At 42.3% G+C, this 27,903-nt stretch overlaps 1 protein-coding gene across 2 annotated transcripts in view; it reads left to right on the plus strand.

The window, feature by feature from the left end:
* Positions 1-27,903, plus strand: part of LOC138769942 (myosin-10-like) — a 273,325-nt gene that overhangs the window by 98,637 nt on the left and 146,785 nt on the right. For both annotated transcript variants that reach the window (XM_069948702.1, XM_069948701.1), the window contains exons 2-5: positions 6,129-6,496; positions 17,927-18,083; positions 20,082-20,109; positions 25,185-25,287. In XM_069948702.1, the coding sequence (XP_069804803.1) occupies positions 6,149-6,496; positions 17,927-18,083; positions 20,082-20,109; positions 25,185-25,287 (636 nt within the window). In that variant the 5' untranslated portion in view covers positions 6,129-6,148. The remainder of the gene's footprint in view (positions 1-6,128; positions 6,497-17,926; positions 18,084-20,081; positions 20,110-25,184; positions 25,288-27,903) is intronic.

Genomic DNA, 27,903 nt, shown 5'->3' on the forward strand with positions numbered 1-27,903 from the left:
TGGAAATGATTCCAGAATAAATGTGTACGAAGTGCGAGTATGATTCTGTTTGAGACGTTGCTCCAGATTCAGTTTACCTAACTGTAGCTATTTATCCAACCTATATACCTATGTAGCTATATATCCTACCTATATATCTTATATATACCTAGCCATAATCCTTGAAATTCTTTCATAATCATTAAAAGTTCTTGTTACATCATTAGGCTATATTCACACAACAAAAGTTTTTGCATTCATCATGGCCGTTGTTGCGATTTAAACAAAGGCCGTGCTTAATACAAAACTTGCGTTGTACTGCAGTCTATGGAATCCCGGCCGGACTTTATACACAGTATACGCTCCAGCCGGGATCCCTAGCGGCCATGCGAATAACTGACACGTCAGTTTTGTGCAGCTGCTGTTCATTGAATAACGGCCACACAAGCCTGGCAGGTCACACAGTGGAGAGTGCGGCTTCGGCTCTCCAGCCTTTAGACATGAGCCACAATGTGAATTGTTTTCTGTTAAGTTTTTTCTTAAAATAGCAGTGTTCTTGGTATTTAAAATGACCAAAGGGAATTGCAAGAATAGAAAGTTTGTATGTATATCTTGCAAAGCAGGCTCTACTGATGTGTGCAGGCAAGGTGCTTACCATTCCTTAGTGTGCAAAACATGACTGTGCAATACAACAAATGGTGTAAAAGCTATTTGTCAGACATCCGCCTTTACAGGTTTTACACTGCAGTAATTCACCTTTATAAACTTAATTTTGATTGTCTTTCATTTTTCATTTCCATTCTTTTTTATTTCAGTATGCAGTATCACCTATTCTTGTTATATTCTTTTCTTAGTCGTGAATAAAAAAGTATTTACATTTTACACCCTTTAGGGTTCAGATGATTTGGATGTTCCCATTTATCGCTATGGGTTGCACATCCTGGCTCTGAGCCAAGGTTTTGGTTTCTTCAGTTTAGCAACAGTGGCCTCTAATAGGTAGGTCATAAAATACTACATGTGTATAATTTTACTTTTTTAACCCCTTAAGTATACATGTTGTACCTGTACTCCTGGGATTCAGAGAGGGGTCACGCCATGACCCCGCTCTGAATCCCGCCACTACCGGCTGCTATGTGCAGCCGGGGACCATGCTATGTGTAGCCGGGGGTTATTATCGCCCGCTAATTAGGATAGTTAAATGTGGCTGTCATAACTGATAGCTGCATTTTAATGGCTTTGATCGCCCCTCTGTGGATGAGAGATTCCTTCTGAGCCGGCAGGGCCTCAGCATCGGACCGACATAATAAATGTATATTGCAAACTTGCTTTATATCACATCTACTGTTTTAGATTTTGAAAGTTGAAACAAAAGTGACACTTAAATGAGAAGCAATCATGATGATTTATGCTGCGTTTACACGGAGTGATAATTCGCCCGATTGTACGATTAACGATATCGAAAGAACGATGTTTTTTTAGAACGATCAGCATTTAGACGGAACGATATATCGTACGGAAAAATCATTTTGCGATCGTTTTGCGATCGCTTAAGCCTATCTCGCACATAGGTAAAATTGGTGAACAACTGTTTACACGGAAAGATCTGCAAATTTTTTTACGAACAACGATTTAAGAACATGTTGTAAGATCAAAATGACCGATTTCTCGCTTGTCGCTTGATCGTTCGCTGCGTTTACACGTACGATTATCGTTTAAATTTGATCGTTATCGTGCAAATTCGCACGATAATCGTTCCGTGTAGACGCAGCATTAGGGTTCTGAGTTAGAATAATTATGTTATAAAGCATGCTGCAGTACTTTTTACCATGTAAACTCCTGGGTTGCCGCTGTCTCCCTGAAAATGTAGTTTTATTTGTCCCTAAAATGTATGCAAATCAGCACTAACTAGTCATGTGGGCGGCATTTCTCCCTCCCTCCAGGGTTGTAATCACTCCCCTCTGCATGGTAATCCCACCTCTGAATGATGTAGCAGGCTCATGGTCTGTCAGTCATGCCCAGAAAGACGTGATTGCAGCCTGGGGGCTGTGACTAGTTGAGGGAGAGACACCGCCCACATGACAAGTTAGTGTTGTTTTGCATACATTGCAGGGAGGAATAAAACATGGCAGGAAATGCTGCAGCGAGCTTCATAACATTATTTTAACTTGCAATGGAAAGGAGATCCAGCTCACCACACCTGCAATCCTTTCACCTGTCCGGTGCTCGGCAGTGCAAACTTCACCCAGAAATAGTTGTAGAAAGCCAGCAATCCAGGATATCATCCATGAAAATTTTTATTGAAGTCTTCACATAAAAACAGATTTAACAGCAGTAGCTGACATGTTTCGGCCTACTCATAGCTATGAGTAAGGCCTTGTGGCCGAAACTTGTCAGCTACTACTGTTAAATCTGTTGTTATGTGAAGACTTCAATAAAATTTTTGTGGATGATATCCTGGATTGCTGGCTTTCTACAACTATTTTAACTTGAAACCCTGAATTGTCATGGTAGGTTCCCTTGGAGCATCATTCACACATCCGCAAAATTTGCCCGTAATTGCAGATCAGCAACAAACTTATATCTCGGTTTCTATGTGTCTTTTCACACATCTGCAAATTTTGAAACACCAACAGATGTCTATAGGGTCCATATTTTTTCTCGTAATGTCCACAACTCTAGCTAGTGTTATCATTTTGACCATTCCTTCTTTTTTCAAGTACTTTCCACTTTTATGGATCTGCCAAAAATACAAATGATACAACGGACGCACTACGGATGACTTTTTTTATGGATTGCGGTCAGAAAATTGCAAAAATTTGACATGGTCTGCAGTATCAGTTTTTCATAGACTTGATTTTTTTTTTACGATCACAAAGACATGGTTACCCATGTTTTTCTCTAAGTTATAATTAAATGCACTGTAACAAATACTGTGAAGCTAATCCAAAAACGCAGTGTGGATCTAGCCTTAAAGTGTTAGTGTCATTTTAGGTGACTTCAGGATAAGCTATCCTGTATACAGTGGGGGAAATAAGTATTTTGCAAGCTTCCCCACTTACAGAGAAGGGTCTGTAATTTTTATTGCAGGTATACTTCAATTGTGAGAGACAGACTATTAAAAAATTCCAGAAAATCTTAAATTTTAAGCTTTAATAAATAATTTAAATAATTATTTTGCATTGTTTTGCATAAAATTACTATTTGATACAATAGAAAAACAGAACTTAAAGCGTAACTGTCATTTCAGGGTCATTTTTTTTTAAAACTAAAAATTAAATATCAATAGTACAAGCGATTTTAAGAAACTCTGTAATAGGTTTTATAAACCAAAAGAGTTTCCTTTTGGACTGAAAAGCAATCTCCCAGCATACCCCCTCACTTCAGAAGCAGCAGGATTTCTGTGTCCATTATGTGGGTATGGAGAGGGAAGGGGCTGTTAGGAGTGACTGAGCACGGAGCAGTTCTACACAGCACAACACCCTGCAATCTTCTCTCAGTGAGTTCATAGATAAGCACTGACCTTTTTTGACCCCAGAATCCTTCGTTTTAGGTGCCCAGAGAGTCTACAAACAACTGACCTTCATGTCACCTCTTCCTGCTCCCTCATCTCCCTTGGCCCCTCCCCCCTCCATAAGGATAGAATGGAGAGAGCAGAACCCGTCTTCACTGGCTTCTCTGTAATGAAGACGTGTTTGCCTGATAATGCACAGATAAGAAGTCAGGGGGGGGAGGCTGGGAGATTGCTTCTTGAGTACAGAAGGAGGCTTTTTTGGCTGATAAAACCTATTACAGAGTTTCTTAAAATCACTTATACTACTGATTTCTGCAATAAAAAAAAATATGACAGTTACGCTTTAAGTTTTTGATACATAAACCTTTTTTTTTTTTAAACAGAGGTCTGTTGTTTCCTGCATTTCTTGACTAAGTTTGTACACACAGGAAATTAGTCCCACTCATACAGATCTTTGGGGCTGTCGCTGGGCAACATTGAGTAACGACTTCCTCTAAAGTTTGGTTTTAGGTCTGGAGACTAGCAAGAGCTTGAAATTCTTCTTACAAAGCCACTCCTTTGTTGTCCTGGATGTGTGTTTTGTGTCACTGTCATTCTGGAAGACCTAGCCACGATCAATCTTTAATGCTCTTACTGAGGGAAGGAGGTTCTTGGCCAAAATTTCCCAATACATGGCCCTATCCTTCATCCCTTCAGTACGGAGCAGTGGTCCTGTCCACTTTGCAGGAAAGGACCCCCAAAGTATAATTATTCCACGCCCATGCTTCAAGGTTGGGACTGTGTTCTTGGAGTTGTACTCATCCTTCTTTGTCCTCCAAACACTGACCACATGACCTTCTTCCATGGCTGTGGCAGGACAGTGCAGTGATTGACTGAGCAGTCTGCAGGAACTCGGCAGGGCCATCAACTATAATGATACCAAGTATCGCAGCAGATTTGCTCTCAACTTGCAGAATGAAATCTGCTGCAAACTTGTTACATGTGAATGCACCCTAAAAGCAGACCTGTTAATCACTGGATAGCTGAAATGAGATAAATACTACTAAAGTGCAAAATGGGGGTTGGGTAATATAGAAATATCTTCCATTTGTAATGGGGTAGGGGGTCTTACATCTAAGGTTTAGAGCTCGGCATAAATAGCAGCTGCTGGAAACATCTTTTGGAAACCTTTTAATCACGTGAGACACTGACATACACAAACACGCCACTGAAACAGACACACACACTGGCTGACATACACATTTAGGGTACGTTCACACTTACCGGATCCGGAGCGTATTTTCTGCTACGGATCCGCAGCAGATTTCATTTAAATAACTGAACACAACATCAAATTTGCACCATCAAATCTGCTGCGGATCTGCTGCAGATCTGCTGCGGATCCTGTAGGTGTGAACGCACCCTTACAGTACATGCATACTACACACACACACACACACACACACACACACACACTCACATATAGATACATACATACATATTTACACACAGATACAATGCATAGAGTCACTGACACAGCAGTTAGTCTCATATTCGTCTCTAAAGTCATGTCATTTAGGTCCTTTATCACTCCTTCTTCTTGTGTGCAGTAGTATAGGATGGAGGCTGAATTGTCGCCACCTTAAGTTCAAGCAGAGTGCGGCAGTTTGGAAAGCCCCAAGAGCCCCAGGCCCTGAGCGGCCGCTGGAACCCCCCACATTATAATCTGTCCTTGATTGTATAGAAGGAAGCTTTTTTGCCTAATAAAATGTATTACAGACTTACTGTATGCCCCTGTTAAGGACCCTTTTCATTGTGTGAAAGGACCAGTGGAAAACTTGAGAGGAGATGTATCTAGGGCCTTTTGTCTGTATAGACAGCTGATCAGTTGTTCCAGAATAAATCTGTAAATCCTTTCCTTTTGCTGACTCCTACTCTACATTGCACAAAATAAGATGTCAATCAGTTGTATCTTTTCTTTTTTTTAAGGAGAGAAAACTCCAATATTTCAATCATACCTCCCAAGTTTCCCTCTTTTAGAGAGACAGTGCCTTCTTCTGACCCACGTCCCTCTGTCCCTCTTTGCCCCTTACTAATATAAAATTGTACAATGAGGCCTAGGAACTGGGTCAAAGCTATGGACTGATAATCAAAAGAAAAGTTGCCAATATGTGTCATGTCTATAAAATGCTGTGTGTGAGGGCACAGCCCATGGGCACCTCTACAAATGTGAGCTGATTGTTTCCGTTATGTAATCTCAGCTTTGCTTTATTTAGTTGCAGAGGCTGAGACCACTGGAGTTTATTTGAAGTTCTCACACATTGGTCATTGTTACATGAGGGAACATGCACGTTATTGCTTAGAACTGGCTGAGCTAGATTTTCCATTTATTTTCCATAGCTTTTTTTTCTCTCGCTTCCGTTACTCCTGTAGTACATCTGGCAGACAATCAAATGCCATTTACTTTACTGCCTTTTTAAAGGCTGTACCATTATGTCATAGCAGAAAATTCTTACACTTTAAAGATTGTCTGGCATGAAAATAGTTACTAAATTAATATTGTGATACAATATCTAAAATGATAAAGCAGACAACACAAAAAATGAATAATGCCATTTGCTAGTTATGTGTTGATTAATTTTGTATATTTTTCTGCTAGGACGCAGATCAGCTTCCAAGATGTCATCTCGAAATTCGTACAGAGATGATGCTGAACGCTACCTTTTTGTCGACCGGAATCCTGTGACTATCACCGCCACACAGGCTGACTGGACAGCAAAGAAGCAGGTCTGGGTACCCTCTGAGAAGCATGGGTTTGAAGCTGCCAGTATTAAGGAAGAAAGGGGCGATGAGGTGGTGGTGGAACTAGCAGAAAATGGCAAAAAAGTAGTGATCAACAAAGATGACATCCAGAAGATGAACCCACCCAAGTTTACCAAGGTGGAGGACATGGCAGAATTAACCTGTTTAAATGAGGCATCTGTCCTGCACAACCTGAAGGATCGCTATTACTCTGGACTTATCTATGTGAGTAATGCTTACATAAAAAAGACTTCTCATTGGACATTATTAGCTATTTGTGTGAGGTAATACAACATAGCCAAATTAGTTAAACGGGTACTGCAGGGATAAATAAATACTACTCCTAAGATCCTACTATTGGTACTGTGGACAGATGAAGGGAATATTTATTAAAATACTTAGATTATTGAAGCCATTATTAGGTAAAGCCAAAATGTCCCTTTAAATAATTAATCGCTATATTATGTATTTTCTCTATTACCTTTCAACCTGTTGTGCACATTCCATTACTGTGCTCCGTAAACCTGGTTTTTCATGACCTCCGGATACTATTGTGTTCAGGAGACAGGTGGATACCTGCCCAGACCTGTATTTCACTCAGGTGGATTAGTTTGCTGTTGTTTCCATGATACTTTGGAATGTAATGAACTCGTTTTGAAAACAGGATCTTAGATAACACCTGCACTGAAAATTTATGGCTAGTAACAGAAATGTCTGCCCCATAGATAGATAGATATTGAAACATATAAGGGTGGTCTAAGGGCCCTATTCCACCAGACGATTATCATTTGCATAATCTTTAACGATTAACGATCTCAAACGACCACTATTGTGAAAGACCTTAAAACATTCACTCATTTCCATGGAACGATAATCGTTACTTATGATCGTATTTGCGTCGTTTTTTCTTCACTATTTCTTCGCTATTGCGTTCGTATCTACTGCGAACGACCGAAGGACGTCTTATTTAATGCGAACGATTTGCCAACAAGTAACGATAAAAATAGGTCCAGGTCTTATAAAGCGATCAACGATTTCTCATTCGGTCGTTAATCGTTAACTGCATTTCAACCGAACGATTATCGTTTAGATTCGAACGATTTAACGATAATCTGAACGATAATCGGCCGGTGGAATAGGGCCCTAAGGGTGCCTTTACACAGAGAGATTTATCTGACAGATTTTTGAAGCCAAAGCCAGGAATGGATTTGAAAGAAAGAGAAATCTCAGTCTTTGCTTTATGACCCATTTATAGTCTGTTCCTGGCTTTGGCTTAAAAAATCTCTTAGGCCCCCTTCACACGTCCGGAAAAACCATCCGGATTTCCTATCAGGAAATCCGGACGGATTTCCGGACCCATAGACTTTAATTGGTCACGGACACCCTTCCGGATTTTTCCGGAAGGGTGTCCGTTCCGGAAAATATATCCGGAAAAAATAGGACATGTCCTATTTTTGTCCGGAATTCCGTCCCGGACGCCCCCATAGAAGGCTATGGGGGCGCCGGAATCACGGGCACTTTCCTGATGTACATCAGGAAAGTGCCCGTGATTCCGGATGATTGACAGCCCGCCGGCACCCCCGCTGCCCGAGCGCCGCGCCGCCACCACCCAAGGGATCCCTGCACCCGGACATCAGCTGCCGCCGCCCGGTGACCCGGCAGCGCCGCATCGCATCACCCCGCCGCCGCCGCCCGATGACCCCGCGCCGTATCGCATCACGCCGCCGCCCGCTGACCCCGCCGCCGCATCGCATCACCCCGTCGATGACCCTGCCGCGCCGCATCGCATCACCCCGCCGCCCGCTGACCCCGCATCGCATCACCCCGCCGCCCGCTGACCCCGCATCGCATCACCCCGCCGATGACCCCGCCGCGCCGCATCACCCCGCCGCCGCATCACATCACCCCGCCGATGACCCCGCCGCATCGCATCATCCCGCCGCCGCCGCCCGATGACCGCGCCGCATCGCATCACCCCGCCGCCACCCCGACCTCTGTTCCCCTCCCCCGAGTCCGCAGCAGCTTGCACCCGCCCGCCTGGGACTCCCACCAGCTGCCGCCGCTGTTCTTCCGCCGCCGACAGGTGAGATACACAGCCCTCTCCCCCCCAATACTAAAACTCCCACCATGTCCTGCTAACAGGCCATGATGGGAGTTGTACTTCTGCAGCCTGTGGCCATCCAGGTTGCAGAAGTACAACTCTCATCATGTCCCTGTTGATAGGTCATGATGGGAGTTGTACTTCTGCAGCCTGTGGCCATCCAGGTTGCAGGAGTACAACTCTCATCATGTCCCTGTTGACAGGTCATGATGGGAGTTGTACTTCTGCAGCCTGTGGCCATCCAGGTTGCAGGAGTACAACTCTCAGCATGTCCCTGTTGACAGGTCATGATGGGAGTTGTACTTCTGCAGCCTGTGGCCATCCAGGTTGCAGGAGTACAACTCTCATCATGTCCCTGTTGACAGGTCATGATGGCAGTTGTACTTCTGCAGCCTGTGGCCATCTAGGTTGCAGAAGTACAACTCTCATCATGCCCCTGTTGGAAACACTTTTTTTTTTACTCATCAGGAAATCCTGAAGGTCTTTCCTGATGATTTCCTGATGGTAAAAACGGATTACTGTCAGGAAATCCTGATACTTTCCTCATGACTTTTGAGGTCTCCTGATCAGGATTTCCTGACAGTAAAAACTGACACGGACGTGTGAATGGGGCCTTAGATAAATCTCTTTGTGTAAAGGCACCCTAAGGGCCCTATTCCACTGAACGATTATCGTTCGCATAATCGTTAACGATTAACGATCTCAAATGACACCTATTGTGAAAGACCTGAAAACTTTCACTCATTTCCATGGAACGATAATCGTTACTTATGATCGTATTTGCAATCGTTTTTTACTTCGCTATTGCATTTGTATCTACTGCAAACGATCGAACGACGTCTTATTCAATGCGAACGATTTGCGAACAAGCAACGATAAAAATAGGTCCAGGTCTTTTAAAGCAATCAACGATTTCTCGTTCGGTCGTTAATCGTTAACTGCATTTCAACCAAACGATTATCGTTTAGATTCGAACGATTTAACGATAATCTGAAGGATAATCGTCCGGTGGAATAGGGCCCTTAGGCACGACCCTGCAGTGTAAGTGAGTGCCGACTGATGCTGCAAAACTGCATGGTAATTTAACAATTAAAGGACATTACCATGGATAGGTCATAAATGTCTGATCGGCAGGTTGCCGACAACCATCTTTGCTGATCAACTGTTTAGCAGACCAGTGGCTCCATCATATATACACAGTGATTGGGGTTAGAAACACTTGGCTGTGTTCATTGTGTAGTGGTGGCGCCAAGTTACTGCTGTCACATTCACTTCAATTGGAGCTGTGCTGTAGTAACAAGGCATCATTACTACACAAGGAATGGGGTCATCTGCCTCTGTCCTGTTCATTGTGCATATGCTGGAGCCATGGCCCTGCCAAAAAGCTGATCGGCTGGGTAACAATGGCATAAAATGTATTGTGCAGAACATGAACAACATGACAAAACTGCTTGCTAGGTGGTAGTTGTCCAGGCAATTGTCTGAAGCAACTAGTGTGTACTGGACCCTTAAATTATGAAAGGGCCCATGCTCTGTGGGCGTCAGATTGTTGTCTTTGCAACCCGACTGTTCGCCATTGTGTTATGTCTTTCCATGCCCAACGTTAGATAAAGTGGGAGAGTATGCCTGGAGAGCTCGTTTAAAAGTGAGCCTATAGTAATCAACACCTTGACAATTCTTTCATGTATTACAGCTTGTCAGCTTAACTATGCACAATATGACAAGAAATGGAACAGAGCCACATGCCTAAAAAATAAAAAAGATGGCTATTAAATCATCTTTGTCCAGTGTGAGTTTGATGCTGTCTGTGCCCTTGCTTCACTTTTTATTAAATCCATGGAACTGAGTCATTGACACTACCTTCCCTTAGGTGTGTCTCTTATCTGTCATAAACAATTTTGTAGATCCTTTTTTGCTTAGGTGTAGTGGAAAAAGCAAGCACAGAGGAAGGTGTGCTCTCTGATACCTGGCCAATATCTCGCTAAACTGCAAAAACAGCATTCAGGAGTATACGTTGCTGTCAGTCTAGATTGAAGGTATTTCTTTCTAGAGGATTCTTAAGGTCATGTTCACAGATTTTTTTTCCCCAGTCCCATTTTCCTAAAGTAAAGGTGAATATTTTTTTAACCATTAATAAATAATGGCTGCAAAATTCTACAATTATACATTGTCCCATATTTATTTACAATGTATGTATTTTCAGCTGATTCTCTATTAAGTTCCATTAAACTCAGTGGCTATGTTCAGACACCATTTTTTAAGGCTTATTTTCAGCCTCCTTTTGGTTTTGTTAAATATTGGCAGACTTTTTTAAAATAATGTATTCAATTGTCAGTAGAAAGTAGGTTGTTATTGCAAACATGAGGCAAAAAATCCCAACTGCCTTTAATTCACATGTTTTAGATGATTTGGACTAAACAAAAATTATGAAATAAAAAAGACAGTAAAATGGTAAATATTTAATTAGTCTTTAATATGGTAAAAAACAGCAGATTTTTTTTTAAAAAAATCATTTTTTATAATTATTTTTTAAACCAATAAAAAAAAAAAAAAATTATACCAATGTAGTCAAATGTAATGGCACCCATTTAACTAGGGACACTGGATTAAAGAACCAATTGGCACGATTTCTGCCTTCTGCCCGCTTCCCAGAGCCAGCGCTTTAGCTTCAGTGTGTCTAGGATCGCCACAGCCAGTCTGATTGGGCCAATTATCGCTCTGTGTAATAGGGTTCTAACTCTGCACTGCTCATAAGCTGCCCAGTACTATCCTTACAGTACAGCACGTTGGTGGTAGTATCATACTGAGGGGGAGTTTTCAGCGGCTGAGACAGGAGACAAGTCAGGGTTTAGGGAATGCTGAAGGAAGCAAAGTAAAACCTGGTCCAGAAAGCTGTGGACCCCAGACCCAATTACACGGCCCAACATTTGCTCTAAGCAAATGCCGAACTGCTAGATTGGTAGTCACTTACCGAGCCTTTTACACAGCTCAATTATTGTGCACCAAGGGCTGCATGGTCATCATTAGCAATGTCAGTGCGGCCCTTACTGTGTATATAGAAAATATAAATTTTCTTATCTGCCCAAGCTCCTTGGTCTCCTGCTGCCTGTTCCCCACTCACTGCAGCTGCCACTAAAGCTTTTAAACCTTTCCGTACAATGAAAGGCCGTTCAGCCAATCACTCACCGCAATGGGACAGTGCCGTGCCAGTGATTGGCTAAGCGACCAGTCACTTCACAAACTGCTTAAGTGGTGGCTGAGTTCAGCAGGCGGGAGGACATCAAGTAGTGTAGACAGGTAAGTAATAACTTTATAATTTTCTATATACTTTCATCAGCTGTCAATCTTGCAACTCCTGTTACACAGAGCGATGCACGGTTGGAGGCTGATGATTTTCAAACTAGCTGAAAGACAATGATCAGCCGATGATTGGCTCTACAGCTTCCATCTAAGTTGACAAAATTTGAGAAGCTCTGCAGAGAAGAATGGCAAAAAAAACTAAAATCCAGATGTGCACTGCCGAAGGTGCTTCAACGAAGTACGGAGTAAAGGGCCTGAATACTTATGTCAATGTTTTTCCTTTTCAGTAAATTAGGGAAGATGCCTAATATATTTTTCACTTTGTCATTATGGGGTACAGAGTGCAAAATGACGGAAAAAACTTTATTTTTATCTTTTAATTTAGCACAAGGCTAAAAGATAACAAAGTGTATAATAAATTGAAAGGGTCTGAAAATATTCTGAATACATTGCATGCTGTTTCTGTAACTCCTGTGCTACGGAAAAAGAGTAGCTTGCAGAGCTGTGGTGTTTTCACAAGTCCCACTGGCATCTATAAGAGTTATGCTAACTTCATAAAACAGCCCTCTCGTTGTTTTATGGCATATCTTTTGTTTTTGCCATAACTGACCCCTAAAGGTACCCTCACACGTTAGATTAGGAGTATGTTCGCACAACGTTTTTTTTAGGTAAAAATATGGCCATCTTTTGACAATTACAGCTAGAGATGAGTGAAGCGAATCTGTCAAATTCCTATTCGCATCGAATCGGACATTAGATTAGCTTCGTAGCGATGCACAAATACACCAGATTTGCTTTGCAAATTCGCTAAACATGGCGGCCGCACATGTTAGCTTGCAGTACTGTCTTTTGGCAGGAGCAAGGGATTATCCATAATCCCTTGTGCCCATCCAATCAGCTGCAAATCTCTCTCTGATGTCACTAACAGCTCCTCCCACACCCTCTATATAAGGTGATTCACTTCCTGGAGGTGGCCAGTCGGCTGCGTATAGTGTAGAGCATGTTGCAACAGGCAGTTAGATCAGGGAGAGAAATACAAAGAGATAAGGACGTAGAGGAAAGGTGGATGGATTGTGGGTGGGTTTCTGTTGGAGCTGTGAACCCATTGTCCCGTATACTGGGTGTAAGGGTCCATTTTCACAGAAAGATTATCTGACAGATTATCTGCCAAGGATTTGAAGCCAAAGCCAGTAATGGATTTGAAAAGAGGAGAAATCTCAGGCTTTCTTTTATGACCTGTTCCCTGTTTTATAGTCTGTTCCTGGCTTTGGCTTCAAATCTTTGGCAGATAATCTTTCCGTGTAAATGGACCCCTAACTGTTGTTCCTCATACCAAGATCCCAGGGTGTTGGGTATGCATTATAGGAAGTCACAGTGAACACAGTGTCCATCTTAATACCTTACTGGATGCTTATTTACCAATGTCCACTGCTGTCCTGGGAGAAAATTGATATTAAACCACTGATCCACCAACGTCCACTACTGTCCATGGTGGAAATGGAATGATTGACAGGCTGATTGACATTTTTTTTTAAATTTACATTTTGACACTGTCACAGCAACAGCTGTAAAAAAAATCGCTAGTCTGTAATAGTCCCCCTAAATAATAGTTATTGATATTAAACCACTGATCTACCAACGTCCACTACTGTCCATGGTGGAAATGGAATGATTGACAGGCTGATTGACATTTTTTTAAAATTGACATTTTGACACTGTCACAGCAACAGCTGTAAAAAAAAATCGCTAGTCTGTAATAGTCCCCCTAAATACTGGTCATGATTATCAAATTATGGCCATGTTATCCCCTCAAAAAACATTGTGTCAACATACCCTTAAGGTAATTCATCCAGAATGTTAGTCCACAGAACAGGCAAAAATCTGCGCCTTTTCTGTGCCATACTCCAGGGCAGCAAATAAATGTGCCCCTAAATATCTGTGAAGCAACCATTCAACACACAAATGTCTGTTCAGTGGTACTCAACCATCATCTACATCTGTCTAATGTGTATGGTACCCTTTAGTCTTATATGTTTTGCCAATAATGGCCCTTGCCCATGTATTTGAAGGTATTTTTTGATTTCCTTCAACAGTTTTATGAAGAGCTTGTATTGGGTCTCTCCAACTCCTTTATCTATTAAAAAGCTGAAATAATTGCCCTGACACATTGTATGCAATGTAATGCTCCTATTTAACTTTGTAGAACACATCACTAATTATTATGAGGACTTATTTTTTTTGGCAGGTATACTCTTTTCACTATCAACGTTCGCAATCTGCTAAAAAAATATGGACTTTGCATCTGTAATCCGTATTTTTTTTGCAGATCTGTTAAATCGGTACTGTACAAGTTTAATAATGTTGATCAATTTAAAAAAAAAATTTAACCAGTTTGCCTATTGCAGAACCCCATTTTTTGGCGAACAATACGGATGCCAAAAGGCTACATCTGTAAAAAGTAGCTGATCCTATTGACTTCTGTTGGTGAATCCGTAAAAAAATAGGTCCACACCAAGGCATGCATGAAACACAGTCTGTATGCTGGCCAAAATTCATGGACAATTCATGGACACTTCCCGCTAAATGGGAATTGCTGTATCATAATGAATTATAATGCAGTCCCGAACAGCCAGATTGCCACCCTACTGAGCTGATACAGCTGACTATTATTCTAGCTGTTCAGAAGCTTACTGTATCGTTAATCATTTTCATGCAGTGAATTTATCATTTTCTGACAGATTTTTTCGCAAATCAAATCTGTGCCTTTCCTGTGCCTACACCCTGCTAGTAAATCATGGCAAAGATCTACCCCTATATATACATTTTTCCCAGAAACTGAACACAACTAATGTCACAACTGATGGCAAAAAGGCATCAGTTGTCATCCATTTTTTCCATCACGGGCAAGCGGTACGTCAGTGCTGCAAGACGCATTTTGATGTACGGCGTGTCTGGTGAAGCGGCAGCACTGTTAGCATGCCTGATGCTTTAAAATGCCCCGTTCAAATTAATGGGATCAGTTCAAAGATGTGACAAAGCGCCATCAGATGGCCATATGAATGTAAACCCAGCCTTATCTTGAAACTGTTCTTACATAACTATTTATCAGTCTGATCAGCCCCTTCTGCTCAAATCTGCAGACTGGATTGCATTTTTAGTTTGACAGGTTTTCTTTAATGTATGAATACTCCACCTGCTTTCTCCTTGCATTAATGTCTTAAAAATAAATAGGCATGTTGTGTAGAACAAGCTGGATCTTGTATTTCAAACTAGAAACAATAGTGGGAGAGGCCTCATCTGACCTGACTGGTAGAAAAACTGGCCTTGTTGGCTATAGCAACCATTCACAACTTAGCCATTCGTCACAATGGGCAATAAATTGTGCTTGGATTGCCTACTGTGACACCCCCAAATAAATTATTACTCTCATGCCCTTTATAGGTTTACTTGACTAGATGCAAATTGACCTCATCTGATCACTTGATCTCTTGACGTTCTTTAGCATCATGATGTTGAAGTGTTTATTTCATATGCTATCGTCATTAAGCCAGGCCATCAGCACTATTATTGTATTTGCTCACATTCATCCCTAAGAAGTCTGACTTGCAGGAATTATAGGGGACTGAGCCACGTTCTCCTCTTTAATTAACTACCGAATAAGAGCATAGCAGAGACGCCTGTAATTGTAGGAGTTGTTTCACTAACCTAGTCTTTAGGAGACTTATGAGGAATACTGTAGGTGTGGTAGCTTTGGCTTCAACTACAGGAAATTGATCTTGCTTTTCTTCCTTTCCTATTTTATTCTTGTGTATTTTCTTCATCTGTGATTTTGTTTTCATAATTGTGCACATATATGGATGTGCACTCTTTTATACAAATGCGGTTGCCCCCCAATTGTTAGGGTTAGACACTTTATTGTAAAAATGTTAAGTGCACAGTAGAAGTAAATGTGTCCAGTCACTGCTAAAATCAGATGCTCATACTTCAGGCTGTGCTGCCCTGCTTTGTGGTGATTTTGTCCATAAGATGTCTGACATGGAGGAGAATGTGGCCATGCCCCTCCCTCTATGTCCACCACAGAGCCTGTATATGCCTATGGAGGACACTGGGGGTTGGGCATGGTCACACGCTCCTCCATGCAGTGCCATTTTATAGAGGACATCACATCCTGGAGGAGGGGAGTCTGATTTTAGCTTTATGAGGTACACAGGATGCTGCTTTCAGTAAGTGCAGTGAGGACACTTATTAAAATTTTACTATAAAGTGGCCAACCCCTTAGTGACTGCCGTATTGGCGGCTTTATTCTGTCCCCGTCTGCTTTTTACGGCGGGGACAGAACAAATGGTACCGGCAGATGATCTCCTGCTGCAACTACCTGGAGCTGTAATTTACAGTTCTGGGTAGTTTTAACCCGTTATATGCCACTGTCAAGTCATGACAGCGGCATGTAACGAGTTCTGGTCAGGTGTAGTAATATACTCCCCTGATCGGAAGTCCTGCGATGAGGTCCGGGCCTCCGATTCGGGATTGCCAGGGTAAAGACTCTACACAGCCATGCAAGAGGCATGGCTGTGTACATTGCCTGTTAGCTCGTTGCTGACGTAGGCAATACACTGCACTACAGAAGTAGTGCAGTTTATTGTAATAGTGATCAAAAGATCACTGTTTAGTATACACTAGTGTACAGTAATGTTCACTAGTGTAAAAGTGAAAAAAAAAAAAGAAATTTGCACCAAACATACACAAAAAATCCCCCCCCCCAGCCCCCCAATAATAAAAATGCATTATATTCCCTATACATAATAAAACATTACATAAAACCACCTAAAAAACATAAAACCTAATACATGTTTGATATCGCCACGTCCATAAGGACCCAATCTATAAAACTTTTGTATAATCTATATCGGATGACATGCTGTAAAAGAAAAAAAAAAAAGCCAGAATTGCTGGATTTTATTAATCTGCTTCAGAAAATACATCATAAAAGAGATCAAAACGTCATATACATGTAATACTTGGTATCAATGAAAACAACACATCTTCCCGCAAAAAATGAGCCCAAAGCCAGCTCTGTTGCGCGAAAGATAAGAATGCTATGGATCTTGCAATATGGCGAAGTGGTAATAAAAAAAAAAAATATATGCAAACTTGGTATCGACATAACCGCAGTGACCCAGAGAATTCTTATTTTTACCGCATTGCTGAATAGCGTATGTTTGATATTTAAATTTTTCCCCCCAATTTTTCAGGATATTTTGAAGTTTTTAAAGAAAAATCACACAAGATATAGACCAAATTTTGCCTGTAAAAAAAAGTACAATATGTCACGAAAAAACTGTCTTAGAATTGCTAGCATTTCATTAGTGCATTACGGCACTATAACTGCATAAAGTGAGACAGGTCAGATTTTGAAAATATAGCTTAGTCATTAAAGCCCAAACTAGCTGCAGCACTAAGGGGTTAATGCTCTTTTAGTACCACCCAATTCCAAGAAAGTTGGGACATGGTGTGAAATGTAAATAAAAACACAAGGCAATGATTTGCATATCTCATATTTTATTCAGAATAGAACATCGATGACATTTGTTGAAAGCGAGACATTTTATCATGCCATTAACATTGTACACAGCATCCCTACTTTTCTGGAATTTAAGTTGAAAGTAAGGATAATAAAACAGAATTATCCTACAAAGGTCATGCGTCCCATCAACATGCTATAGACTGTAGTCTGTACCCCCAGATCTGACAATGGACTGAAACAAACATCAAGGTTTTTGCACTTTTCGCTTTTGTAACATAGTATGTAAAATTACATGAAGTACAAATCTTTGTGTTGGATCTCAAGTTCAGGGACCTTTAGGTAATAGATGACCAGGAGTTGCTGTTGAAAAATTAGTGTCTGAACGAATATGAACAGGCATCTAGAAGATCAAAAGTCTTCCATGGGAATTTAACAGTCTTGTACCCAGTCTTGGACTTGCCTACCAGAGGACCGGAGGATCCTCTGGTGACCCCCCAGCTCATGAACCTGAACAAACACTGACTAACCTGTCGTTTCTCACTGGTTCTTCGTTAGTGAGCCCCCAATATCATCTCCTCTGGTGGGCCCCAGATACTCCAGTCCCACACTGCTTATACCACCAGGCTGTATGTAGATCTAGCTGTATACAGTTATCTCAGTTTAAGCTCTAAACAAATAAAATATTATAATTCTGGTACTGATAACTACAATATTTGCCATTTTCATCTAGACATATTCAGGTCTCTTCTGTGTTGTGATTAACCCATACAAGAACCTGCCTATATACACGGAACAAATAGTGGAAATGTATCGAGGAAAGAAACGACATGAAATGCCTCCACACATATATGCAATATCAGAAACCGCCTACCGCAGCATGCTACAAGGTGAGACAGGAAATCTTTATCTTTTTAGATTTATTTCAAAAAGTTACAGTCTTCAGTTGTGGACATCTTTTGATAGCTAACTAGAAAGACTATGACAAATAGCAAGCATTAAAGACTTAATTCTCTTCATTAGGCACCAGAGTCTCAAAAGCTTGACTTTTTTCGTCATCTTTTTAGCTAGCTATCAAAAAATACTAATTACTGAGGACTCATTTCTGTAACACACCAGACAGACTCCATTTCCTGAGTCATCACCTTTACTTTTATTCCATCTATAACATTCATTATCTCAATAAAAGTCTTATTATGCATCATAGGACTCCAAAAATACTGTAAAAGAGGTGACTCACTATTGTCACCTCTAGTAGTGTTCTGGTAAGTGTATGCAAAATTCCCATCATGGTGATGGTTTTTTCATCATCTAAATAGTTTTCCCATCATCTAAATTTCTGTTAAGTGATGGGAAATGCAATAGGAAGCAATTTTACAAATGCTTTGCATTTTGAAGTTTGTCCCTCTTCTATTGCGGTCATGTTGACAATGGTTGCTGCCTGCGATCCTGACCACCTTTATCAGCTATGATAAGGGTTGCCGAACAGTGGCAAGACTAGTGGTCAGGAGCTGGCAAGTATGTTTATCTTATGTGTCTCTCTGATATCCCACTTGTCTCCCGGGCTTGGATTGTCCTTGGAGACGTGTGTAATGTCAGAGGGAGAAAAAGCAGAGCCAAGCACATTCATATCTGCCCCACTGCGCCCCCTTCTCAATCCCATCATGCCTTCCTAACCCAAACGGTAGAGTGGGACACGGTGAGCTTAGCAGAATGTGGGGAACTGGGACAACCCTTTTAAAGAGGTATTCCCATCTGAGCTTGTTATCCCCTAACCATAGGATAGGGCATAAGAGGCTGTTTGCTGGTGGTCTGACTACTGACACCAGGGATTTTGAGAACATGGATGGAATCGCGATGATTAATAAAGTGCTCAATGCGCCTCACTGCAGCTGGTGCTCCCATTAATTCCCTATGAGAAACACTTCAGAAGCATTTGGTGGCCCCAACAAGAATAACAAGCTTAAATGGCAATACCCCTTTAAAACGTCATTAAACAAGACTAAGAATTATTCCCCCAAAAGGAAAATGACCCATGTATAGATTTTGAGATTTTTGTAACACTTCTCATATTCATTCATTTGTAGTCTTGCCCAATCAAATGGCTTCTTTGCTTCCTTGTATCTCAAATATTCTTTTTCTGGTCTGTTAACAGTATTTCTACTATTATTTGTGTGTTGTCGACACTAGAGTATTTAAACTTATGTCAATTTTACTGACTAAGGGTATGTTCACACTGAGTAATTCAGGTGGAATTCTGCGGCGGAACTTTCCGCCTGAATTACTCAGTGTTAACATATCCTTTCACAGGAGCATATGAATTGCTAGCAAAATGACTCCATTCTATTCTCTATAAAACCGGTATCACACTACGAAATCCGCACGGATAGATTCCGGCGGATTCCGTTGCTAGAATGTGCTCATGGCCGCGCGCCTCTCCGCCTGTGCCATAGACACCATTCTATGCACTGGCAGATTCCCCATTCTGCCAAAAGATTTGTCATGTCAATTCTTTTGTCGGATAGCGGAATTGGCCTGTCCAATAGAATTTATCCACGCGGATTCAGTAGTGAGAACCCAGCCTAATAGTCTGTTCTGATAACCAGTTTTACTTTTGTAGCATATAAGAAACTCTTTGCTTGTCTAGGTTAAATCAGCTCTAATGTATAATTATCAGAATGTTCATGTGTATAGCCAGACACATTGAAATATATAAAACTTGCACCACCTAGTGCAACAACCCACATACCAAACACAACACAAGTATTAAACAATTTTAAAATGGCTTCTCCTGGGATCAAATCAACATGTAGCAATTGAAAAAGTATTAGTATTTGCCTGTAACTATTTATTAACCTGTGTTTTTTTTTTTTCTTTCTTTACTTTAGATCGTGAAGACCAGTCAATTCTTTGCACGTGAGTGTTAAATCCAGTAATAAAATTTGTAGTAAGCTTTGAATCTCAATTCACATTTCATTATTTGGCATTGTAGACAGTGCTAGTGCTAAATAGTCATATAGGTTTTCTGCTGTCATGTTCCAGATATTTTGTTTGCTGGTCTTGTCTTCAAACTGAGGGTTACCGTATATTTCATTTTAGTACTTCTGGGAGCTTACAGGTTATGGAAAGCACAGATATTAAAGAGAACCTGTCACTAGTTTCAGATCTTTCCCTATATGGAATTAAAGGACTGTTGGATTTCTTCCTCCGTCCAAAGAATGAACTTGATCGTTCTTTGGACGGAGGAAGGAATCCACCTGTGCATGGAATGGAGTCTATGACACGGACGGAGATGCGGGCGTCCACTGATGTCCGCGAGCGACGGATTACGCAGAGGAGTTTACGTCTGTATTAAGCTGTGTGCACATACCCTTAGATGCCACACTGCTGGCTGGTCAGGACAGCAGAGTCAGAGCAAGCTCTGCCAGATGTGGCCAGATATAGACCTTCTCTACCCAGAACTGCACCAGGTCAAAAATATTTAGGGGCAAGGGTTACTCAAAGTATGACTCATCTGTCTGTGGATGGATGCCTGACTTTTGTTTTCCCTTGTCATGTTGCAATGCTTGCAACTGAGTTAAACTTTAACGCAAAAGGGGCCACTCTGGTAGTTTTCTACTTGTGTCTTCATACCTGCAACTCAGTGGGACTTTATGGTCAGGGTGGTTAGGTGAGCTCCCCACTGGGGTTTTCTTTCCAGGAGGGATATCTGGCTATTCCCGTGTTTTGAGATTTGGGATTTTTTTGCTGATCACCTTGAGCTCAGTGATTGTTGTGTTTTGCTAGTATTCTAACTACTGAGCTGCAACCTTCGATCAATCCTGTTAGGATCGCCACTTACACAACCCTGTGTTTCATCACTTCCACCTCCTTGACTGCTGTCTCTCTCGTTGGATGTTAAGCATGTCAGCACCCGGGCCAGAGGCTTAGCTAGCATTTCCTGCACCTGGGGCAAAGATTCAGTGTGCCCCCCCCATGAAGTATATTTTACTGTGCACACACATCCGACCTTAAGTGTGAGATAGAGAAGGTTGATCACCTCCTTACAACACTTTGGAATCTTTCTATCTATCTATCCATCCCATGGATTCTTCTGCTCTATCTAATATATGTAATTAATATTGTGTACCTTGCCACGCTCATAAAGAATATTGAGACAAAAATCAAACTACAAGGCTCAGTAAGCCTTAGGGGATTACTGAACTATTAGGCACTATGATGTTATCAATATCCAAAAGTTTGCACCATATGCCCATTGCTGATGTCCGCTCTATATTACTATACATATTCCTCTGCCCACAGGGAGATAACTATACTTTATACCAGACGCATTACACTGCATAGAGTTGTAGTACCGCAAGGCCCAGCGTGCAATGAATAAAGACCGCTTGAACTAACCTGCTATTACAGAAGTCCAGATATCTAGATGTCCAGTCTAGAAGACCAGCTGCACGGACCACTTGGAGCAAGTACTTCTTACCTGGACTTCTAGATAGCCTTGTAGTTCGATTTTTGTCTCAATATTCTTTATGAGCGTGGTAATGTACACAATATTAATTACAAATATAAGATATACAGACCAGAAGGATCCATGGGATGTATAGAGAGAGAGAGAGAGAGAGAGTAGATCATGAGACCAGGCCTGTATTTAGAGTTCATGCGGTCCTAGGCAATTTGCATGCTGAGGTGCTCCCCCCCTCGGCACTGGCAGATTATATGCATGGTGCACACCCTGGCACAGCTGGCAGGTCGGTACCCCAACACCCAGTACTACTGAGCGGCACCCCCCTGCTGTCTGCTCAGTAGTACTGGGTGCTGGGTACTGGGGTGCCGCTCTGCTTGATGGCGCTCTTCTCATCAAACAGACGTGATGGGGGAAAAAAAGGAGGCCGGGGACACCTTAGTTTGGGGACCGCTTCTGTCCAGTGTGGGACTGAGGTACCTGGGGCCCACCAGAAGAAATGATCCTTGGGGCCCTCCAATATAGAATCAGTGAGACACGACATGCTGACCCCGTCCTTTCCTGGCTTCATCTGTATCTGTGACAAATCCCTTTTTCAGTCTAACTAAAACTCTGAGAACCCCCTACACTTATACAGCTGTCAGGGTATGCTGAGATTTGTAGCCTCTGAGAGGACAACCCTTTAATAAATCACTGTATGCAGAGGCTCCTGGTGGCTGCAATCTGTGGGTGACCGCCATCAGCCCTGAAGGCCCAGCAGTACATCTGTCAGGGGGAGAAGATGGGGGTGGCAGGGAGAGACGCTGGGGGTGACAGAGCAGACCCTGGGGTGGCAGGGGGAGAAGATGGGTGGGCAGGAGGAGAAGCTGGGGGTGGCAGGGGGAGACACTGGGGGTGGCAGGGGGAGAAGATGGGTGGGCAGGAGGAGAAGCTGGGGGAGACGCTGGGGGTGGCAGGGCAGACGTTGGGGTGGCAGAAAAGACACTGGGGGTGGCAGGGGGAGAAGAAGGTTGGGCAGGGGGAGATGCTGGGGGTGGCAGGGCAGACGCTGGGGGTGGCAGGGGGAGAAGATGGGTGGGCAGGGGGAGACGCTGGGGGCGGCAAGGCAGACACTGGGGGTGGCAGGGGAGTAGATAGGTGGGCAGGAGGAGAAGATAGGTGGGCAGGAGGAGAAGCGGGGTGGCAGGGGGAGAAGATGGGGTGGTAGGGGGAGACACTGGGGGTGGCAGGGGGAGAAGATGGGTGGGCAGAAGGAGAAGCTGGGGGTGGCAGGGCAGATGCTGGGGGTGGCAGGGCAGACGCTGGGGGTGGCAGGACAGATGCTGGGGGTGGCAGGACAGATGCTGGGGGTGGCAGGGGGAGCAGATGGGGGGCAGATGGAGAAGCAGGGGGAGTGGTCGAGGCAGAGGAAAAAATGTGTCCTGCGGGTGGCACCGACCTAGGCATCGGACCACGGGCGCCTAGTGGCAAATACGGCCCTGCATGAGACAGTCTTAGGATAGACAGATATGGGATAACTTACTGGGTATTCCTCTTTGTTGCAATGTGTTAGTGGAAACCACTGAGCATATACATAGTATAGGTAGTAATATGCCCTCAGACAGTGTTGGGGGTGCTGTATGGTATACAGTCCTGCATCCACAATCAGAATATGAGATGATGGAGTTGGGAACTACAGAAAAAGGGGGCAGCTGCAGTGAACTACAGAACAGGACTCCCCCCATGCTCTTTGAGGTATCTGGGTTCCACAGTTATTCACTCTTTACCACAGGATAACTGGGCCTGTTCATCCTTACACTAAGGGGGGCCGGGCCTCACACTGCTGCTGGCCGGGTTCCTGCAGGAGACAGAGATACCACAGAACATGTGCCAAGGAGGTACCTGTGAGAGCTGCACCTGAGCTGCAGTCTGTCCCTGTCTGTAGAGGCAGTAGCTGCAGGTCCAGGCTCTCCTCTGCGCTCTGTGTTCTGTCTGTTTTGCCTCCACGGTTTGTATTCTCTCTTCCTCCTCACACACTGAGAGGAGGGGAGGAGGGGCAGAGCCTGACACTTGTGGCCCTGCTGTCTGCACACAGCATCAGTCAGTAGCTTGTAAAGGGTTGCTGTGCATCAGAGGGGAGGCTGGTGCCCCCCTCTGCCCTGCATGGGGGCAGCTGCACCCCCTCCCTACGCCCCTGACCCGGGCCCTTCCTAAGGTGCTGACAGTCTGCTGTAGCTGGTAGTCCCCTAGTGAGCATGGTGCCTTTTGGTAAATTGTCCATACAGCGGAATATGTAGAATCTCAGGTCTCTTACTGTGAAGTGTCAAAGAGGAATTGTTTGTGCCACACTCACCATTCCTTCCTCCTCCCTCTTCTTCATGAATAATCAATGCTGTCCGGCCTTCTTTCCGCTCAGCTGTCAGCCAGTGTCTCTGATTGCAGATCAGTCCTTAGTCTATGTCTGAAAGAAACACTCAGATATAGTAGAATCTCTGAGCCCAAATGTGTTGGCGCTGTCGTCTAGAGGTAACTCTCCTGTCTAGAGTTATCTATCTATCTGGGGATTTGAACCAAAGAATGAACTTCTGGCAGGTCTCTAGACAGGTTGTCCTTAGACCACAGCTCCAAAACATTTTGGGCCCAGAGATTCACCTATTTGTAGGCAGTTTATGTCTGAAAGAAACACAGGACTGATCTGCAATCGGAGACTTCGACTGATAGCTGATTGAGCAAGAGGCAGGGCAACAATGATTATTCATGAAGAGGAGGGAGGAAAAAAGGAGTGGTGAGGTGTGCCAGAGTGAGGCACAAACAGCTCCTCTTTGACACTTCATTATAGTAGGATTGTACATAATCCGCTGCACAGACAAATTACCAAAAGGTACCATGCTCACTAGGGGACTGCCAAGCTACAGCACACTGTCAGCACCTTAGGTAGGGCCTGGATTCTGACAGATTCCCTTTAAATCGTTTTTTAGAAAGTTTATAGATTTTACACCGCTGATCCACCAAGGTCCACTGCTGTTCAGGGCAAAAATGTAATGATTGACAGTCAAAGTTTGACCTTTTTCCAATTTTTGACACTGCAACTACAATAGGTGTTGAACAAAACATTAAACATAGCTACACTATTGTAGCTATGCTGGTTTGGATGTTTTGAGATTTGTTTGCATACGATTTGTGAACCTCGAGAAACATACTTTCGTTTGCTTTGCTCATCTCACCATTATGAATGCAGCTGTGAGTTAGGTACAGGCTGTAGCTCTAAATGTTTTTTTTTGTAAATTTTATATATAATTATAAAAGGATGTTCAGAGGAGGAGATACACTAAAGGCTATGTTTGTAAACTGTTTTTTATGGCGATAAAAAAAGTCTTTTTTTATTAATGATCATAATCATTATTTATTGCCATCATGTTTTATAAAAACAATGGTCGTTATTTCACCTAAAAAGACATTGTGGGAACATAGCCTAAGGGAGCTTTTCCTGTAAACCATTTTCATGCATAGCAGTGTACTTTTATTTCACCTTTGTCTCCTACATTTACAGTGGAGAATCAGGGGCTGGAAAGACAGAAAACACAAAGAAAGTAATCCAGTTCTTGGCTCACGTTGCCTCTTCACACAAGAGCCGTAAAGAGCATACAGCTCCGGTAAGATGTCTGTTTACATTTATTGTTGTGTATTAGCCATACAGTGCAAATTCTTCAAAAGGTAAAGTCCTGCAGGTCTTAATCGCTTGTGGGCCGCACTATATTTTCTAACATTGGGGTGGTCCACAGATAGCTCTGCAACTCGATCCTCTGTAAAGAAAATAAATAATGCTTTTCTCATACATTTTTCATTTATGGCAAAGAAAATGGAAATAAAACTATGCTCTGCTATAACAAATGTTTAACAAAACTAAAGTGAGGAAATTAAAACAAAAAATAGTTCAACAAGTGTAAGTTCTTGACCACACAATTGTTGCAGACATTTGTGAATGGGTTTGTTTCTGCAGCATTTACATGAATTTCTGCAGACTCTATTCAGGTAAATAGGAAAGTCACAGAAATGTCTGCAACAAATCTGCCACATATAGCTTTAAAGGAGAAGTCCAGCAAAAATTTTTATTAAAGTATTGTATTGCCCCCCAAAAGTTACACTTCTTATGGGAAATGCTTATAAAGTGTTTTTTTCCCTGCACTCACTACTGCATCAAGGCTTCACTTCCACAGCCCGTACAGCTCGGGGAGTCTGGTTGTGACATCACCATGTTATCCAGAAAGTGAAGCCTTGATGCAGTCGTAAGTGCAGGGAAAAAGGCATTTTATGTGCATTTCCCGTAATAAATTTATATTGGTGATTTGTATAACTTTTGGGGGGCTATACAATACCTCAATAAAAATTTTCGCAGGACTTCTACTTTAACTATAGCTTTTAATTAACAAGATAAAAGTTACATTTGTCAAGTAGTTAAAGAAGTTCTTCTAGAAAATAAAGGGGTTTTCCAGACATTGCAGTTTCTTTTAGTGGATCCCCGGTGTGGTAAACACAAAACAAGACATACTTACCTGCAACGCTCTTCCCATGATAATTATTTGATGAGGAAAAGGCACCTCAGCAAGTGATTGGCCACAGCAGTGACCCACATCAGCAAGTGATTGGCTGAGAAGGTGTTTCCTGCAAAAGGCAATATAATAGAAAACAAGAAGCAGAAATCATTGGGGACCTATTTTTATGGTATCAGCAAGGGGAGCAGGTGAGTGTGCCTTCTCTTTTACAACGTATGGAGTCCATTAAAAATGCTATGCCCAGAATATCTCATTAAAATGTCATTGTTGTTTTGCAAAACTTTTGATTGGTCTGGGTCCATGTGTACCGATCAGGAGAAAGAGACTTTGATAATGTAAGTCTATGGAGCATGTCTCTTTCCCTTACACACAGAGGGTTGAAGACGTGCTGCAGCGCAGTCCTCTCCCCACTAGTTCTCCTAATCAGTACTGGTATGAACACTCAGACCCGGACCAATCAAAGCTATTGACAGGTCTCTATGACTTGTGTAAAAGTTTCTCAAAGTTTGCAATTTAAGTTTTTTTTTTTTTTTTTTCAAATCAACTCTGTACACAAGTCAATACTTTTCCTTACAGCTACCATGTCCACTGACAGTCAACACACACAGAGATGCCATACTTATTTTGTTAGAATTTTTACAGAACACTGAAGGAATATCCTAAGGTTTATATAATCCTGCCCAAAAGTGACCATAAATGTGCCTGGGTATTCCCATGGTATTCCTGAGGGGTCAGAGTGGTTTAATTATAATTATTTAAACAATTATGGCTTTTAAAATGTAGATGTGAGCTTCTGGGGTATACAATCCTTGTCCATGGATCCTCTGATCAAAAGCAAATGTATTACCTAATGATTGTGGGTCATGCTTTATTCTCCTCATAAAAAATAAAAATAAATCGTATGTTCCTGAGGAAGCGCTTTAAATAAAGCAAAAACGACATAGCGCACGTAGTGTTCTGTCCTTTTATTATAAACTAATGGCAGGAAACAGGAATTGTTTATATGTGTGCACTTTCCCATAGCCTGTATCATGCAAACAAAAATGTTATTTTTACCATGGGGTAAATAAGAATTTTACATACTGCTAATTTTGCAACCTTTCCTACTTACAAAGGATGGAAAGGCCTGTCCTTTTTTATCGTAGGTACACTTCAACTGTCAGAGACAGAAGCTATAAATATCATCCAGAAAATCACACTGTTTGATTATTAAATATTTATTTTGCATTTTATTGCATGAAAGAAGTCTTTAATACAATAGACAAATAGAACTTAATATTTGGTACAGAAACCTTTCTTTGCAATTACAGAGGTCAGACATTTTGTGTAGTTCTTGACCAAGTTTGCATACATTGCAGCAGGGATTTTGTTCCACTCCTTCATACAGATCTTCACCAGATCTTTCAGGTTTTGGGGTTTTGTCGCTGGGCAACATTGAGTTTCAGATGCCTCCAATGATTTTCTATTGGGCTTAGGGCTGGAGACTGGTGAGGCCACTCCAGGACCTTGAAATGCTTCTTACAGAACCACTCCTTAGTTGCTCTGGCTGTGTGTTTTGAAACATTGTCATGCTGGAAGACCCAGCCACAACCATCTTCAATCCTCTTAATGAGTGAAGGATGTTGGTGGCCAAAATCTCGCCATACATGGCCCCACCCATCGTCCCTCCTTAATGCAGTGTTGCCATCTTGTTCCCTTTACAGAAAAGCACCCCCA

The sequence above is a fragment of the Dendropsophus ebraccatus genome, chromosome 12, assembly GCF_027789765.1.
Source record: "Dendropsophus ebraccatus isolate aDenEbr1 chromosome 12, aDenEbr1.pat, whole genome shotgun sequence".
Lineage (NCBI taxonomy): Eukaryota > Metazoa > Chordata > Amphibia > Anura > Hylidae > Dendropsophus > Dendropsophus ebraccatus.